General features: G+C 47.0%; 5 protein-coding genes across 5 annotated transcripts; all 5 read right to left on the minus strand.

The window, feature by feature from the left end:
- Positions 1–83: 83 nt before the first annotated feature.
- Positions 84–1,717, minus strand: F5147DRAFT_774298 (uncharacterized protein; the record flags this gene model as incomplete). Its single annotated transcript, XM_041441587.1, has 10 exons — positions 84–287; positions 343–400; positions 457–688; positions 745–879; positions 939–998; positions 1,267–1,280; positions 1,339–1,367; positions 1,423–1,461; positions 1,512–1,530; positions 1,581–1,717. The coding sequence occupies 10 exons, from the start codon at positions 1,715–1,717 to the stop codon at positions 84–86; spliced, it is 927 nt and encodes a 308-aa protein (XP_041292285.1).
- A 730-nt stretch (positions 1,718–2,447) lies between these two features.
- On the minus strand, positions 2,448–2,962 carry F5147DRAFT_577788 (uncharacterized protein; the record flags this gene model as incomplete). The annotated part of the gene is made up of 2 exons (XM_041431417.1): positions 2,448–2,729; positions 2,783–2,962. 2 exons carry the CDS (start codon positions 2,960–2,962, stop codon positions 2,448–2,450), a joined length of 462 nt encoding a protein of 153 aa, XP_041292286.1.
- Positions 2,963–5,492: 2,530 nt separating this feature from the next.
- Positions 5,493–6,760, minus strand: F5147DRAFT_206174 (uncharacterized protein). Its single transcript, XM_041428584.1, has 5 exons — positions 6,536–6,760; positions 6,342–6,476; positions 6,054–6,285; positions 5,941–5,998; positions 5,493–5,885 (listed from the first exon to the last, which is right to left on the minus strand). The coding sequence occupies exons 1-5, from the start codon at positions 6,564–6,566 to the stop codon at positions 5,682–5,684; spliced, it is 660 nt and encodes a 219-aa protein (XP_041292287.1). The 5' UTR covers positions 6,567–6,760; the 3' UTR covers positions 5,493–5,681.
- A 35-nt stretch (positions 6,761–6,795) lies between these two features.
- F5147DRAFT_206170 (uncharacterized protein) lies at positions 6,796–7,539 on the minus strand. Its single transcript, XM_041428583.1, has 7 exons — positions 7,359–7,539; positions 7,248–7,280; positions 7,178–7,197; positions 7,113–7,127; positions 7,020–7,058; positions 6,936–6,964; positions 6,796–6,877 (listed from the first exon to the last, which is right to left on the minus strand). The coding sequence occupies exons 1-7, from the start codon at positions 7,429–7,431 to the stop codon at positions 6,850–6,852; spliced, it is 237 nt and encodes a 78-aa protein (XP_041292288.1). The 5' UTR covers positions 7,432–7,539; the 3' UTR covers positions 6,796–6,849.
- A 228-nt stretch (positions 7,540–7,767) lies between these two features.
- On the minus strand, positions 7,768–11,478 carry F5147DRAFT_697461 (SPX-domain-containing protein). Its single transcript, XM_041437508.1, has 16 exons — positions 11,331–11,478; positions 11,225–11,269; positions 11,098–11,163; positions 10,943–11,044; positions 10,577–10,891; positions 10,515–10,523; positions 10,261–10,464; positions 10,148–10,208; positions 10,060–10,098; positions 9,888–10,006; positions 9,601–9,835; positions 9,350–9,551; positions 9,163–9,270; positions 9,036–9,106; positions 8,363–8,982; positions 7,768–8,306 (listed from the first exon to the last, which is right to left on the minus strand). The coding sequence occupies exons 2-16, from the start codon at positions 11,246–11,248 to the stop codon at positions 8,025–8,027; spliced, it is 2,457 nt and encodes an 818-aa protein (XP_041292289.1). The 5' UTR covers positions 11,249–11,269; positions 11,331–11,478; the 3' UTR covers positions 7,768–8,024.
- Between the last annotated feature and the right edge of the window lie 4,951 nt (positions 11,479–16,429).

Below are 16,429 nucleotides of genomic sequence, written 5' to 3' on the forward strand. Positions count from 1 at the left end.
GGCTTGGAATAGAAACAAAAAAAACAAATTTCCCGTGCTCCCTGCAAGCACTAGACAACCGTTCGCGCCAACTTCACCGAGAATTACACACTACTGCCAGTCGATATATGCACGCGCTCTTGGAAAGCGATTGAGGTCATGCCGGTTGCTGCATCGGAGTCAGCCACGAGTTTGGCATGATATTCTCGAACGCCAAGGATTAGCTGTGGTCCTAGCACGAACATCTGCACGACCTCCAAGATCTGAAACAAGCCAGACAAAGTGTGATCTTCTAGGAGATATCCGCTCTGTAGAAATGATAGAACGTGGTCACATGTAGACGTAAGTGAAAGATTGACATACCGTTGATAATGTTGGAATGAAATTGAGAATGAGCTCGAAGCAAGAGACAGCAACAAAGCTATCATGTCCGACCCTTCAGTGGAAAAAAGGACAATGATCACGATATGAACTTACCTCGCAAAGTAAACCACGTGAGTTTTCATCAACACCGTAAAACAGTCCCCGATAATCCCTCCTGCCGCATGTAATCGCAGTTCACGGAAGTGCTTTACCGCAATCCAGACTGCGAGACATAGTGTGAAAACCTCCCATACAACGGAGAGTATCCAAGCAGCAGAATTCAGAACTAGGGTATCTCCTGTATAGCCAATCGTGCACTGGTAGGTGCCGGAGAGAATGAGGTCCTCTGGTATCCACCAATGAGCCCTATGCACGTTCGTTTTCATCTATAATTAAGCGTACCTTCTGAAATATGTATGATCATCAGAACGGCGTTTACTGCATCAAAAGTGTTGATCGCCAGGAAAGTGACAACAAGAAATATCAGGATCTTTCTGGATTGTTGATACATGGCATGCAACCGAGTGATGATGATGACTTGCAGCATGTCTCAGTCAAATTGAATATTCCTGAGGTCTCGCAAGCGCCAAGCTCACCCCACAGCAGTGCAAATACCAACACACCTATCCAATTCTGTACGATGGATATAATGAAGCCTGACAAATCCAGTCAGTGACCAGCCTCGGATGATACACACTCCAAAGACTTACATCTGTGGCAGTATAGTATGGCAGTTATTAGCGAACCAAGAAGTTGGTAGTAAAGAATCAAACCCACTGCTACAGGGCACCACGGTTAATTGAAGGGGAATAGCAGGCATCTGTGCAGAAGACTCACTGTATCTGTCAGCCAGATGGTCGGAACATCAACTGCATGCCGCTGGTTAGAAGAAGCGAAGAAAGTGAATATACTAAGGCGACATACTCAGGATAGCCATGCTGATTACGAGACATAGATGATTAGCACAACATCGATTGTTTCGCCTTCCGAACATACGCAGCAGATAGGATTCCAAGGTAGCGCACCTAGTACACTTTCAAGTCAGCACAAAATGCCAACTACGACAAACAAGCTACATACACTGAGATACAGCACTGTCATGAGCGACCACCGTTGTCTCTGTAATTAAGTGCATTTTCATGTGTGTTCCCTCTGACATGAGACTCTACTCGCCCAGATGAGTTCAACCTACCGAAAGATTATTAGCAAGACGGGTTCCAGTGATAGTATCGACATACCTCTTGTCCAAATGTGAGTGCTGAGAATACTTGTAAGATATCAGCAATCCTTTAATATTATCGTGCTCACACCAATCATACGTCACCGCAACAAAGGCGGCAACTGCGATACCGGAGCCAAGGTTAGATTGAGACATCGGAGTCAGCGCTCAGCGTCAACATCCGATTGCTCTCTACGAACCTGAAAAATAGCTGGTAAAACGATATACATTGATGGCCGGCCACCACGCGGGATCATTCGAGACTATGGTCATATTGTTAGAGAATGGGAGTGAGTGAGAGGTGAACTTGGAAAACGTATAGCGGTGACATTCGCGCTATATGTACGCCGTGCTTGCTGTAGTTGGGTAACCGAAATATCAATAAGATCAAGACAAATATTTGTGCATAGATCAAGTTGGCGGTTCTTGTATTAGAAAATTAATGAACTCGTTCCCTGGAAGCTCCGTCTGTGGCTAAGTTGGGCAGTACTTAGAGGGTTACATAACTCTTCGCAAGCAGACGAGTACGAGATTCGGAGGTACAATAACTTGTTAACATGGGACAACGTTAACGCGAAGAAAGGAACGGTACACGTTTGAGCTCAGTAGGTGTGAACGTGGACGCGACGATAGTAGATTATGGAGGAAAGCCAGACCACCGTTGGTCTGGCTTTCCATAGTAGATAGATTCCATCTTTGGCAGAAGCAGTGTTGCCACCAAATATTGATCTGAGATCTGGTCCCCTGCGCAGTGCGAATCACATGGAATTGGAAACAAAAATAGTTCATTGCGGCTAAGCTTCTGTAGGACAGACCTTACATAAAGAGGAAATGAGGTCCTCACGTCAGCTGTATATTTATCAGCGTCCAAGGCCCAGCCATGTCATCACATATCCGCCACCCTCAACCCAATGTTGGTCCCCAGCGCAGCCAACAGCACAAAGCAAAGAATAGTCGGTCCGTACTTGTCATAATAAAGCCCTTCTGTCGATCGTGCACGCAGACGAAGCGCTCGATACACGAAGATGATCGCTGAATAGGCGATCGCGAGCAGCGCAGCCAGAGTGAATAGCGCAGCGCTAATCAGGCCCCGTGGATCACATGCAGGTACGAAGTTCAATAACGTAGTAGCGATAGTGCCGATCAGCACCGCAAAGCTCACCCATTTCTGCGATAAACATCAGCAGACGAACACGTTCACCTAATGCAAAAAAGTCGTACCAAGAACGTGCGCTCGTTTGCGAAATACACCTTGGGCTCGATACGAACAGGCACTGCAATCCGCTTCCCAGATGGCGCACACCAGTCTCTCACTAATAAACGCTCATCCTCTCGTAGGTTTTCCTCGTCCAGCCCTACAAATGGTGATCGTGCCTTATCACAAACTGCAGCATTTGGCATATAATCTTATCATCGTGTGGTCGTGAGAGTTGCAGCTCCGGTTGCATCAGAACGTGTCACCTGCATAACAAGGTACCATCCAGAAGAGGTTTTTTTGCCTTGAGCATCACCACGGCGATCATCTTCCACGTTCTCCGAAGAAATATTCTGATCCACACATCGAGAACTACGAGCAATGTAAAGCAAGTTAGAATCTGTTAGACAATGGATACGCAAAGGGAGACATGAATTGACCACTACTCAGAAAGCGCCATTCAACCGTTTATCTCGTAGTAAATAACAACTGAGAGACACGATGGAAGAGACGTACGAAAATCAAACGGATAGCAAGCACAGGAAACCGCCCATAACGTATCCCCGTATCTCATCATATTGTGCTGTCGAAAACGGTGGCGTGTACATGCAAAAACTGTGAAAGAATAATGTCAAGAGCAGGGCAGGATCATTGTAAACGTGAAGATCGAAACAATGGACGCGCAGCCTCAATCCGCACGGGCCAGGCACTCGCGGCTGCTGCAGATGTATTATTCAAGAATAGAATGAATCGATGTAGGTGAGGGATTCAAGAAGATGTTGGTGGAGAGCCATATGTCGTCGTCCTGTCGCTAGACGAAGGAAATGGACGCAAGCATGCACAAAAAAAGCTGTCATCCACGCGCACTTCCAAAACGACCCTCAGGTCTCGCCATGTAAAAAGTTATAGATAGATTCTGTGAATATAATGACAGCACTACAACAGGTGAGGATAGAATACAATGCAGCATGGAAGCATAGCATGGCACCAACTGCGGTACAGCCTAGTAGTAGGTGCTTCGTCTGCATAGCACTGTTGAGCTGTGATGATGATGACGTACCTTTGCACACGCAACCTTCTCGACTCCGAACCAAACACCTGCCGCCCCTGCCACCTGCCCGTCTGTCTCGATCATCTGTGCAGTTGAGGTCCTCTTAATGGTACCTGCAGTGAGTGATGAGCGAAATAGCTAAATGACTCGGAGAAAAATCCTCCTGCATATGGGAGTATCTTTGTAATCAAAGTGCAGGTCTTGCCGGCTGCGCAACCACGACCTCGGCGAGTCTGCATGCAACCACAGTCCCTCATTTCTATAGGATCAAAATTCCCTAGAAATTCAGACCTTATTGCTGTATACGGTAGACGGCCGTATACATATGGTATAAATACGGTATACGGCTAACCCGTACACCGTACATGACATTGGTGGTGGACGAAGTGGACGGTACGGTACGGTGAATTATACGGACGTATACGGCGGTGTACGGTACATACGGAATGCAAATCAACTACGAACGACCCAAACGAAGCCTCGCCTTCACGAGCATCAATGTCCTGATAGTCTCAGGCTTGAGACTAGCGCGCCGCAGTGAAACCGTGTCACGACCACCAGAGAAAACTCGCTCAACAGCAACAGCAGATCCTACAAAGAAGAGAACTAAGTACAGACACCTGGGACATGGAGTAAGTACTCACCAGGTATTGAAAGGATATCACGCGCAAGTCGAGAGAGGTTCGGAAATTGTGCTCGGCGACCTGCCCACCATTGAATGGGGTCGCAAAGGTCAAAGTCCTCTTGCGGAAGCTTCAGATACTCCTCGAATTCGTCCACTGACAGATTCGACCGCTTCTTATACCTCGCTGTAAAGTTCACCTTTGATGGGGACATTCTGCCATCTGACACATCTGCATGGCGGCCTGTGCTGGTAGATGGTGTGCAGTCCCGTGCAACGGATGTAGCGATATAGTCAGCTTGTTGTTGTCGTTGGTGGTGCAGGGCATGGCGGTTCAGGGCAAGAAGCTACCGGGTAAACCGGCACCCTGTTCCGACCGTATAAGCCGTAAAGGTACCGTCGACGGCCGTATGGAAGACGGTTTGTACGGTGTACGGCTAGGCCGTACACCGTACCTGTCTGCCTCCCTTTGCAGACCCGCCGGTACGGCAACCGTATCCGTCGACGGTCGCCGTACAAACCGTCTATTACGGCGACGGTGTGCAGCCCTAATAAACTCCTTCATGATACGAGTTACAACCTTGACTATTGTTTCCTCTACAAGGTCAAATATTCATATGTAACGATCAATAGCAGAATTATGTTGATGCTTGTGAATATGTGCTATATATTGTTATATATGTCTTTCTAATTCGTCCATCAGTTCACTGATGCTCAACCTCCCATTCTTGACTCACGCTAACTGGCTTACACGCGTGCACTATTGTCCATGTCTGCGCTCATGAAGCCTGAGCATGATACCTATATATGCTACAAGACGGCTACACCACTTTACGAAAGTCAATGTCCCATGGGCCATAGTGCTTTCGATACGACGAGGGGTGAGTCACTAGTTGTTCTCGAAGATGAGAAGCAGGAGCAAACGCAAACTTGCATCTAACGTTCCGGTAACATCGCCTATAAACATCTCTCGCTCTTCGACTTCCTCGTTCTGTACACTGCTTTCCTTCGTTGGTACAGTAGAGATATCCAGGACATCGGTTGAAACATTGTCTATGTCAAGACCTATAGCAAATAAATCGAATAAATACTGCGACGAAAATATCGCCTAAACCTATATCTCCTTGACATCCATTTTGTGACACTAAATAACTACTTGAGCACCGCAACGAGGCTTGGAATAGAAATAAATAAAAAATTCCCATGCTCCCCGCAAGTACTAGTCAACCGTTCGCGCCAACTTCACCGAGCATTACACACTACTGCCAGTCGATATATGCACGCGCTCTTGGAAAGCGATTGAGGTCATGCCGGTTGCTGCATCGGAGCCAGCCACGAGTTTGGCATGATATTCTCGAACGCCAAGGATCAGCCGTGGTCCTAGCACGAACATCTGCACGACCTCCAAGATCTGAAACAAGCCACCCAAAGTCTCATCTTCTAGGAGATATTGGCTCTGTAGAAATGATAGATCGTGGTCACATGTAGAGGTAAGTGAAAGATTGACATACCGTTGATAATGTTAGAGTGAATCCAATAATGAGCTCGAAGCAAGAGACAGCGACAAAGCTATCATGTCCGACCCTTCAGTGGAAAAAGGACAATAATCACGATATGAACTTACCTCGCAAAGTAAACCACGTGAGTTTTCATCAACACCGTAAAACAGTCCCTGATAATCCCTCCTGCCGCATGTAATCGCAGTTCACGGAAGTGTTTCACCGCAATCCAGACTGCGAGACATAGTGTGAGCACCTCCCACACAATGGAGAGTATCCAAGTAGCAGAATCCAGAACTAGGGCATCTCCTGTATAGCCAAACGTGCACTGGTAGGTGCCGGAGAGAATGCGTTCCTCTGGTGTCCATCAATGAGCCCTATGCACGTTCGTTTCCATCCATAATTAAGCATACCTCCTGAAGTATGCATCGTTGTCATTAAGGCTGACACTCCGTCAAAAGTGTTGATTGCCAGGAAGGTGACAACAAGAAATATCAGGATCTTTCTGGATCGTTGATACATGGCATGCAACCGAGTGATGATGATGACTTGCAGCATGTTTCAGTCGAGTTCAATATTCCTGAGGTCTCGCAAGCGCCAAGCTCACCCCACAGCAGTGCAGATACCAACACACCCATCCAATTCTGTACGACGTATATAATGAAGCCTGACAAATCCAGTCAGTGACCAGCCTCGGATAACACACACTCCAAAGACTTACATCTGTCGCAGTACAGTGTGGCAGTTATTAGCGAACCAAGAAGTTGGTAGCAAAGAACCAAACCCACTGCTACAGGGCACCACGGTTAATTGAAGGGGAATAGCAGGCATCTGTGCAGAAGACTCACTGTATCTGTCAGCCAGATCGTCGGAACACTATCTGCATGCCGCTGGTTAGAAGAAGCGAAGAAAGTGAATATACTAAGGCGACATACCCAGGATAGACATGCTGATTACGAGACATAGATGATTAGCACAACATCGATTGTTTCGCCTTCCGAACATACGCAGCATACAAGATTCCAAGATAGCGCACCTAGAATACTTTCAAGTCAGCACATCCTGATAACTGCGACACACAAGCTACATACACTGAGGTACAGAACTGTCATGAGCGACCACCGTTGTCTCTGTAATTAAGTGCATTTTCATGTGTGTTCCCTCTGACATGAGACTCTACTCACCCAGATGAGTTCAACCTACAAAAAGATTATTAGCAAGACGGGTTCCAGTGATAGTATTGACATACCTCTTGTCCAAATGTGAGTGCTGAAAATACTTGTAAGATATCAGCAATCCTTTAATATTATCGTGCTCACACCAATCATACGTCACCGCAACAAAGGCGGCAACTGCGATGCCGGAGCCAAGGTTAGATTGAGATATCAGAGTCAGCGCTCAGCGTCAACATTCGATTGCTCTCTACGAACCTGGAAAATAGCTGGCAAAACGATCTAAATTGATGACCGGCCACCACGCGGGATCATCTGAGACTATGGTCATATTGTCAGAGAATGGGTGTGGGTGAGAGGTGAACTTAGTAAACGTGTAGCGGTGACATTCGCGCTATATGTACGCCGTGCTTGCTGTAGTTTGGTAACCGAAATATCAATAAGATCAAGGCAAATATTTGTGCATAGATCAAGTTGGCGGTTCTTGTATTAGAGAATTGATGAACTTGTTCCCCGTCTGTGGCTAGGTTGGGCTGTGCTTAGAGGGTTATATAACTCTTCGCAAGCAGACGAGTACGAGATTCGGAGGTACAAAATATGTTAACATGGGACAACGCGAAGAAAGGAACGGTACAAGCTTGAGCTCAGTAGGTGTGGACGTGGACGCGACGATAGTAGATAGATTCCATTTTTGGCAGAAGCAGTGTTGGCACCACATGTGAACACATTTTGTAACACGAACATTACTAATTTCTGGCCATGCTGTGGCGATAAGATCTGGTCCCCTGGGCAGTGCGATGACATGGAATTGGAAACAAAAATAGTTCATTGCGGCTAAGCTCCTGTAGGACAGACCTTAGAGAGGAAATGAGTTCCTCACGTCAGCTGTATAACCATCAGCGTCCAAGGCTCATCCCCATGTCATCACATATCCGCCACCCTCAACCCAATGTTGGTCCCCAGCGCAACTAACAACACAAAGCAAAGAATAGTCGGTCCGTACTTGTCATAATAAAGACCTTCCGCCGATCGTGCACGCAGACGAAGCGCTCGGTACACGAAGATGATCGCTGAATAGGCGATCGCGAGCAGTGCAGCCAGAGTGAATAGCGCAGCGCTAATCAGGCCCCGTGGATCATCTGCAGGTACGAAGTTCAATAACGTCGTAGCGATAGTGCCGATCAGCACCGCAAAGCTCAGCCATTTCTGCCAAGATAAACATCAGCAGACGAACACGTTCACCTAATGCAAAAAAGTCGTACCAAGAACGTGCGCTCGTTTGCGAAATATACCTTGGGCTCGATACGAACAGGCACTGCAATCCGCTTCCCAGATGGCGCACACCAGTCTCTCACTAATAAACGCTCATCCTCTCGCAGATTTTCTTCGTCCAGCCCTACAGCCTCCTGCACCTCACCATCCTGTACACGCGGCGGCACATTCTTATTCGCCTGCAAACGCTCACGCAGACGCTCATCGAACGCAGAAGACGGCGCAAGCGGGTCAATCGACACATTCCTCTCTGTCCTCGGAGGCTGTGGCAGCTTCAGCAATGGCGTGCGTTCATCGTATACCACTTCAGGAGTGCTGCTGCTTCCCCTGGACTGAGATGCAGGTTCACGTTCCTTGAGGGACTTTTCACGAAATGCGATAGCAGCCGCAACGTCCTCGTGCGGCAGCCCCGTGCGCCGAAACTCGTCTCTAGCAGGCGCCAAGTCCATCTCTTCATCTTCCTCCCCTTCAGAGACAGGCTCAACATAGGAGTGTACCGGCAAAACGGGCGAGATGGGCGAGAGAATACCGGACTGAAAATCAGGAGTACTCTTTGTCGGACGCTCGACTGTGAGGTATCCAGTATTGGGCTTGAGGATATCCGTGTCCACTGTGAATGATGTGAGGCAAGAAAATAAGATGGAAGCAGGCCCTTCCGCTTACTTTGAGGCAGCCAGAAGGGCACGAGATCTACGCGATTAGGCAGTAGGGTAGCGCAGCCATGGATGAATTTGCTAGTGGCAGTCCGTGAGTGTTATAGAACCATTTTTTTTGCGGGTGAGAATCATACCTGAACTTGGGAACAGCTTCGACAAGATGTGACTGGACCAGATCCGTCACCCACTTGGGAGGCTCTTGTCCAAACTGAGTCTGAAGTTTGACTTCTAAAACCCCATACCTTGACGAACGTGAACATGACGAACGTGAGCATGATGAACGTGAGCATGTTACGAAATGGCTCAATAAGCGAAACGCACTTGAAAAGCTCTTTATCCGCCGCTAACACCTGGTCAAAAGGATGGTCGATCCCAATGTCGGTTCGCCGCCAGTTATCGCCAGTACGCGTCTGTCCGTCCCAGTTGTCTTCACGGACCATGGTGAGTTCCGTATCAAGTGATATCCGTACACGAGGATCTCCTGGGAGTTGGAACGCAGTTCGGTTGTAAAATGTCCTCATGACTAGTATATTTGTAAGTAAAGAAGTCAGGCATCGAACGTGCGTACATACCCGGGTGGAGCTGCTTCGTAAGAATACGATATTGAACTTCGCTTGCAAGCTGAATCATGGAATCGACTTCGGCTTGCGTCTTCTTGCCTTTCTCAACTAGAGCCTGGAGCTCCGCGTCCATGGTATATTCCCCACGCAGAAAAGCGTTCACGAGATTTTCTTTGATCGGGAAACGGGCCTTGACGGACTTTTCACCTGTCCAGTCCTCTCTGTGGGTCTTACGCTCCACAAAAATCTGAGGGATGACGTTCAGTGGGTCCTTCACCAACCAAGTCAAGGACACTGACGGTTTTCACGTCTGTGTCCCCGTACCACCGGAGACGGATAGCTTCGGCACCCTCTGTCTTCTCCAGTCGACCCAGGTAAAGTTCAAGGTCTTCATTGTCGAAGTATATCGAGGTAATGGCTGCAAAGAGCGTCGAAAACACATCCCCTGATGATTCAGAATCAAAAACGTACCGGCGTCCTTCTGTTCGAATTCCTTTTCGGCATTGAAGACTATAAAGAGAGATAAATCGAAAAAGTACCAAAATGCACTCCCACTAACCGAGAACGGGTAGATGTCGTAAAATGGCCAGTTTTAGTGGAACCAGGTTATCCGGATGCACCTAAAATTGACTAGTTAGTAAACATAAACCTGATGAGAAAAATATTTATTACCCAATACTTTGTCGTCTGACGTACAAAGGCACTTTGGTTCCCGCCTGCGCTTGAATCGCCCTGTACGGGATGTCCTCTGGTGCGGACCAGGTCGTAGAGCTTGGATAACTTGACGATCAATGAGTCCCAGTTGTATTTATAGAAGGGCCTTTCCTCAAGATAGTGTTGAATAAACGTTGGTTTCAGTGGAAAGTTGGTTATTTTCTGGCGGTGATAAATCAAGGATGACGCATCAGGCAATTGAGAAAACGCACATCGTGTTTCTATGGAGATGACTGGTGAATTGGTATAAGGCGAGAGGCATGAATGAACGTACCTTCAAAATTTTAAGAAAACCAGTGATATTCAACTTAGTGTACAACGCCAAGTCATGAACGTCTGCTACGAGGGTAGCGACTTCTTCTTGAAGGCCGTGAAAGAGATCTTCGAGCGAGGCATCAGATTGGTTGTCGTCCATATCATCGTCGTCATCGGAGCCTTCGTCAGGTCCGTAGTCGGAAGGGCGTGCTTGATGCGATTCTGGGTCAGAGGAATGGGCGGGGAGCACCTCGGAAGAAGATTGAGATTCTTGAGCGACGAGTTTTTGAACGTCCTTTTCAGCATCCCGTATACGGCGAGATAACTCAGCAGTCTAGACAGCGTCAGTTGAAGTAGACGAATGAACTGAGCTGTGATGATTTACCTTTTGCTTTTGAAAATCATAAACTTTATCGAGCTCCTGTTTCAGCATGGCGGTGAAATCACGTTCATCTTTGTCGTCCCAGATGTGAGAGGTGGTGCGAGACTACCCAGATGGAGCGGATGAGTATGGGTCGAGCGATTCAAAGAAGGATTTACCTTGAGTTCACGTTTCAACAAATTGTAGTCGATGTAGAAGGGTCTCCATTCATCATAAAGGTTAGTCTGTCAGAACAAGATCGTCTAGTTCGCTTCACCTAATTTGCCATACGCAAAAATGACGCACCGTGATCTTCCTTCCAAACTTCATGATGCGCCTGTCAACGACTAGCTAGAAATAGGTGGAAATCCTTTAGAAAAGAGCGTTCTACGAGTCTGCGGCGGTAGCTCACCAACGCGAAACAAGGAGAAGAAGTTTGGGCGTTAACGCGTTAATTTAAGAATTTAAGGAGAAGTGGAACATGCTGAGTCTTAGTCAGCATCATAATCCACTTCTCGGTCCGACTCGGGAGAACGAGTCTCGAATCCCACGTAAATGACATGGAAGCGCGAGATACACGCCGGACATAACGTTTTAGACTTTCTAAAAAGAAGTGCCCATCACGCATGTCAATCACATGGTGATGAGCTCGACTTTGCGTTACGAGACCGTGTACACTGTACAGAAAAGTACTCACGAGCGTAGCCGGCTTGGACTTAGTAGTAAAAATAAATCTTTCTGGACGTAAGAGGTGTCTACAGTTTGCGGTTGAAAGCACCTAGTAAGTGGTTGGACATCTCATTTGAGATAAGTACCACGACGAGAAAATAAAAACGAATTCTCCTGCTCGCACAGTTCTCCACATCTTTGAGCACATCTCGTGCTACACACTAGTGCTAGTTTGCACATGCACGCGCTCCTGGAAAGCAATTGAACTCATGCCTGTTGCATAGGAGTCAGCCTCGACTCGAGCGTAATGTTCTCGAATGCTAAGGATTAGGCGTGGTCCCAGCACAAATAATTGCATGAGCGAAAAAATACTGGCAACGCCAGCATAAATCAAAGGTCCTAGGGAATATGGATCCTATAGAAACGATGAACAGCGGTCCATATAGAGCTCAGGGAAAGTTCAGCATACCGGCATTGAGATCGCTGGGGACAAATAACCAAGCTCGAGACAAGAAGCAACAACAAAACTAGCAAGTGCGGAACTTCAATGGAAGAAAAATAGAACACGTTCGCATTATCAGCTCACCTTGCAAAGTATACCACTTGAGATTTCATTAATACCGCTAAACCGCTCTCGATGGTATCTCTTGCCGAATGCTGTCACAGTTCACGAAAGTGTTTTACAGCAATCCAGGCTGCGAGACATAGTGCGGCGACCTCCCATGTGGTGGTGAGTATCCAAGTCACGGTATACAGAAGTGTACTATCTCGCCACTCGAAGGTGACATTGCACAGATAGGTGCAAGAAAGAATGAGTTCCTCTTGTAATCGTCAATGAGCCTCGTGCGGCGATATTTGATACATAAATGAGCTCACCCCCTGACATATGGCTCGTTGCTATTGCGGCGAAAGCGCAGTAGACGATGTTGACAGCCAGGAAGGCAACAATGAGGAATATCATAACCTTTCTGGATCCCTGATGTATAGCACGTAACCGAACAACCATGATGACTTGCGTGATGTTTCAGTCAAATTGACACGAATAAGATATTGAAGCTGCATAGCTCACCGCCGTTTGCAACGACGTTTATCCAATTTTGTACGATGGACACGATAAGACCTAACAAATCCAGCTCGTGATCAGCCTCAGAGGATTACGCGCTCGATATAAACTCACAGCTGTGATGATTATTATATTGGACTGACAAACTAATCGAGGATCTCACTCACCCTTACATGGAAGCGCAGTTTAGTGGATGGAAATGGCAGGAATATGTGCGCAACACTCATTGTACCCGTCATCGAAATTATCGGAACATTGTCTGTATGCCACCGGTCAGAAGAAACAAACATGGTGTAAGCGAGGTGCCATACACAGTATGTTGATACTGAGTGTAAGAGACGGATGATTAGCACAGTACAAGTTGCTTAGCTTTTCAAACATACACGGCAAATAAAATTCCAAAATAACGCACCTAGGATATCTTCAAGTTAGCACAACTTGTTGATCATATTACAATGCAAGTTACTCACATTAAGATACAGAAGGGTTATCAGCGACCATCGTTGCCTCTGCGAATCAATCATATATGTAAATAAGTTTTCTGAATTGGGACTGTGCTCACCCAGACGAGTTCCACCTATGATACTATTCTCAGCAATATGACTGTGCCGATAACAACATCGACCCACCTCTTGTCCAAATGTCAGTGCTAGCAACACCATCAGGATACCAGTGATTCTTTAGTATCACATTGCTCACCCCAATCGTATATTACCCCAGCAGAAGCAGCAACTGTGGAACCACAGCCATGGTTAGATTGACAATTACCGTCATCCAGCTGGCTCTCCACAAACCTGCAAAATAACTATAGATGAGAGTTACGTTGATGGCCGGCCACCATTTGGGATTATTCAAGACTCGGGTCATACTGCTATTCGAGGAAGGATGTGAGGGAATGGGAAACTTGGTAGATACGACGATAGCCTTCGTGCTAGATATATCCAGCGTATTTATGGTCGAATCACAGTTCAATGGATGATCGATCTAAGCTGACTGATCCACAATTTCAGTAACGTGTCCCGATGCCATTTTTGAGAGGAGGTTTGGATGCTAGTCAAGACTCTATCGATCAAACCATAGGAAACCATGCGGTTCATTGATCTACATCAGGCCCACGTGTGATGTGCGGCTGACGATCGAGTAAGTGCGTTTTGCTGACCCAGGTATCGCGGCTTCGATGTCTCCCAACGGGGTGAGATTCTGGGCATGACACCAGAAAAGCGAAAAATCAGGGAGGACCACATGGAGCAGACAGATAACTCGCCCGTCTTGTCCAGGCTACCATGACATACCTCTCGACATCTAATCCCCTTGCTCCTCCCAGTCCTCGGCCTCTGAATCTGCTGCCTCGTGCGCACCTTGTTGCTCTCTGCCTCAGAGATCAGGTCATCTATCGCAGGAAATGCCAAAAAGTGGTAAGCACTTAGCGTATTGCCAACTTGAATAGGATTCGATGGTGGGAAAGAGTCAGTGGTGTGTCGCGCAGCTGATGCCGATACCAATATACATCAATTTCCACAGCCTGATACTAATCCTGATACATACTACTGTGCGTGGTCAGTGAATGAACGACACGTTCCCAGACCAAGATGGATAGCTTATTAGTAGGCCACTTTTAAAAATCAGAAAGTGCCGCCTGCGTCAGCGGGAGCCTTGCTTGACCAATTAACATGACTGGTAACAATGAAGCAAAATAAATTGCTGCTTGGAGTAGAGTGACGAGCAGATACATTTTGAGAGAAGAGGACGTCGTGGTTGCATGTCACGTGAAGTTAGAGCGGCCCTGACATTATGACAACCATGTGCCAAGGATGATCGATGCGCATGAACATTTGAACCTTCCTCCGACACAGCTACTCAAGCGCAGCCAACTCGCAGACTGATGCATCCATACGCAGGAACAAAGTTCTCTTTCTGGGTACAAGGGATGCAAGCACTCTTCAAAAATATCCCCACCAAACAGACTTTCTATCTGGAGCCCACCGTGTGTTGCGAAACGTTTCATTGAGTATGTACCCGTCTCTGACCCTTGCTGGCACCTAGCGCTGAACGCCGTCTCTTAGTATCGTCATCCCGTTGGAGATGTGAGGCTATCCCGGAAATGTCACTATCGATACGCTCGGCACATGCCTCAATGATGTCTCGACAATTATCTTTGTCAGAGACCTTCGAGTACGTGACTGTATTTGGCCACTGATCGGTAGCCTCATCGAAATCAGCAGGATCTGTCTGTCTCAGAGCTTGTAGAATTCATCGTTGCAACATGCCAAGTCAACTCAGAGATCATCGATCAACGTTGAAGTTTTCGTGCACAAAGCAGAAAGACTCCAAGAGAAGGACAAAATCGGTTCGTTCGTCGTCCATGTATTCATTGTTCGCGTAACTGACATGGAGCCCAGAAAACTTCCGTCAGATGCACGAGCGCATCGTGGACTACCTTCTAGATGAATCCTCCTCATTCGAACGTTTCGTTTCGTCTCACCTCCGTATATGACCATTCTCCGAGAGGCATTCTCTCGCATGCTTCACAAATTGATTGACTCTGTCGTATCTAGAAGAACTATTCAATGTCTTTTACTCTACGTGCTTTGACCTCCCTTGGTCTCTACTGTTCTCTCTGACTGGTCATGAAACGCTGCCTCACCGAAGCCTTTCCTATTCGACACATATAGTAAAATCTGCAGACTCCTATCCACCCTTCAATCATCCCACCAGACCCAACTTCAACGATCCACGAATAAATCGATTTTTCTTAATAGCAAGGCGCCCACCAACAGCCACCGCCTCAACTGCCGCCTCTGACATCACTCCAACCGAAACACTATCAACTAGTACCACTTCCCCCGTTCCTTCCGCAGCGACATCACTATCGCATTCACACCCAAGAACTATGCTCACTTACTACTTCGTTACGCTGCACTCGCACTGCTTGCATTACTTCCTACGACGGTGTACGAGATGCCCCGAGACTTGGTGGAGTGGAACTTTGTATAGTCCGTGATCGTGTTCAGGTGCACGAAAGGCGGAGAACCACTCGATGTAAGCCTTTATCATTCTCTTCGAGATGTTTTCAAAAACATGAAGTCTGTCAGCTGCCAGTTGTGCCAGCACTTGATCAAAACTCAGCCGAAAGTAGGTTTGCCCCCGACGCCAGTCGCATCACGCACGACAACATCACATGGTGACGAGTTCGACTTTGCATTATGAAACCATGCGTACAGAAAAGAGCGTGACCAGCTTGTACACTGGAATGTAGAAAAAATAAATCTTTCTGGACGCAAGAGGTGTCTACGGTTTGCTGTTGAAAGCACCTAGTAAGTGGGTGGAGATACTTCGGAATATCTCAATTGAAATAAGTACCACGACGAGAAAATAGAAGCGAGCTCCCGGTTCTCCACATCTTTTGATCAAATTGAGCACATTTTGTGCTACACACTATGGCTAGTTTGCACATACACGCGCTCCTGGAAAGCAATTGAACTCAAGCCTATTCCTGCATAGGAAGACTCAGCCTCGACTCGAGCGTAATGTTCTCGAATGCAAAGGATTAGGCGCGGTCCCAGCACAAATAATTGCATGAGCGAAAAAATACTGGCAACGCCAGCGTAAATAGCAGGTCCTAGGGAATTTGGGTTCTATAGAAACGATAAACAGTGGTTCATATATAAAGGTCAGAGAAAGTTCGGCATACCGACATTGAGACCACAGGAGACAAATAACCAAGCTCGAAGCTCGAAGCAACAATAAAACTAGTACGCGTAAAATTTCAATCGAAGAAA

Source organism: Suillus discolor (genome assembly GCF_016758755.1).
Source record: "Suillus discolor strain FC423 chromosome Unknown F5147scaffold_31, whole genome shotgun sequence".
NCBI classification, from domain to species: Eukaryota; Fungi; Basidiomycota; class Agaricomycetes; order Boletales; family Suillaceae; genus Suillus; species Suillus discolor.

Coding starts and splice junctions, on each gene's coding strand:
- F5147DRAFT_206174 (XM_041428584.1), bottom strand. CDS start 6,566: ATGGGTGTGTTGGTATCTGCACTGCTGTGGG. Junction 5,999..6,053: donor CACGTGGTTTACTTTGCGAG/GTAAGTTCATAT, acceptor CGGACATGATAG/CTTTGTCGCTGTCTCTTGCT. Junction 5,886..5,940: donor TCACTCTAACATTATCAACG/GTATGTCAATCT, acceptor TCATTTCTACAG/AGCCAATATCTCCTAGAAGA.
- F5147DRAFT_206170 (XM_041428583.1), bottom strand. CDS start 7,431: ATGACCATAGTCTCAGATGATCCCGCGTGGTGGCCGGTCATCAATTTA. Junction 7,198..7,247: donor TGCGGTGACGTATGATTGGT/GTGAGCACGATA, acceptor AAGTATTTTCAG/CACTCACATTTGGACAAGAG. Junction 6,878..6,935: donor CTTGGAATCTTGTATGCTGC/GTATGTTCGGAA, acceptor TCTCGTAATCAG/CATGTCTATCCTGGGTATGT.
- F5147DRAFT_697461 (XM_041437508.1), bottom strand. CDS start 11,248: ATGAAGTTTGGAAGGAAGATCACG. Junction 11,164..11,224: donor AGTTTGGAAGGAAGATCACG/GTGCGTCATTTT, acceptor TTGTTCTGACAG/ACTAACCTTTATGATGAATG. Junction 11,045..11,097: donor TGTTGAAACGTGAACTCAAG/GTAAATCCTTCT, acceptor CCATCTGGGTAG/TCTCGCACCACCTCTCACAT.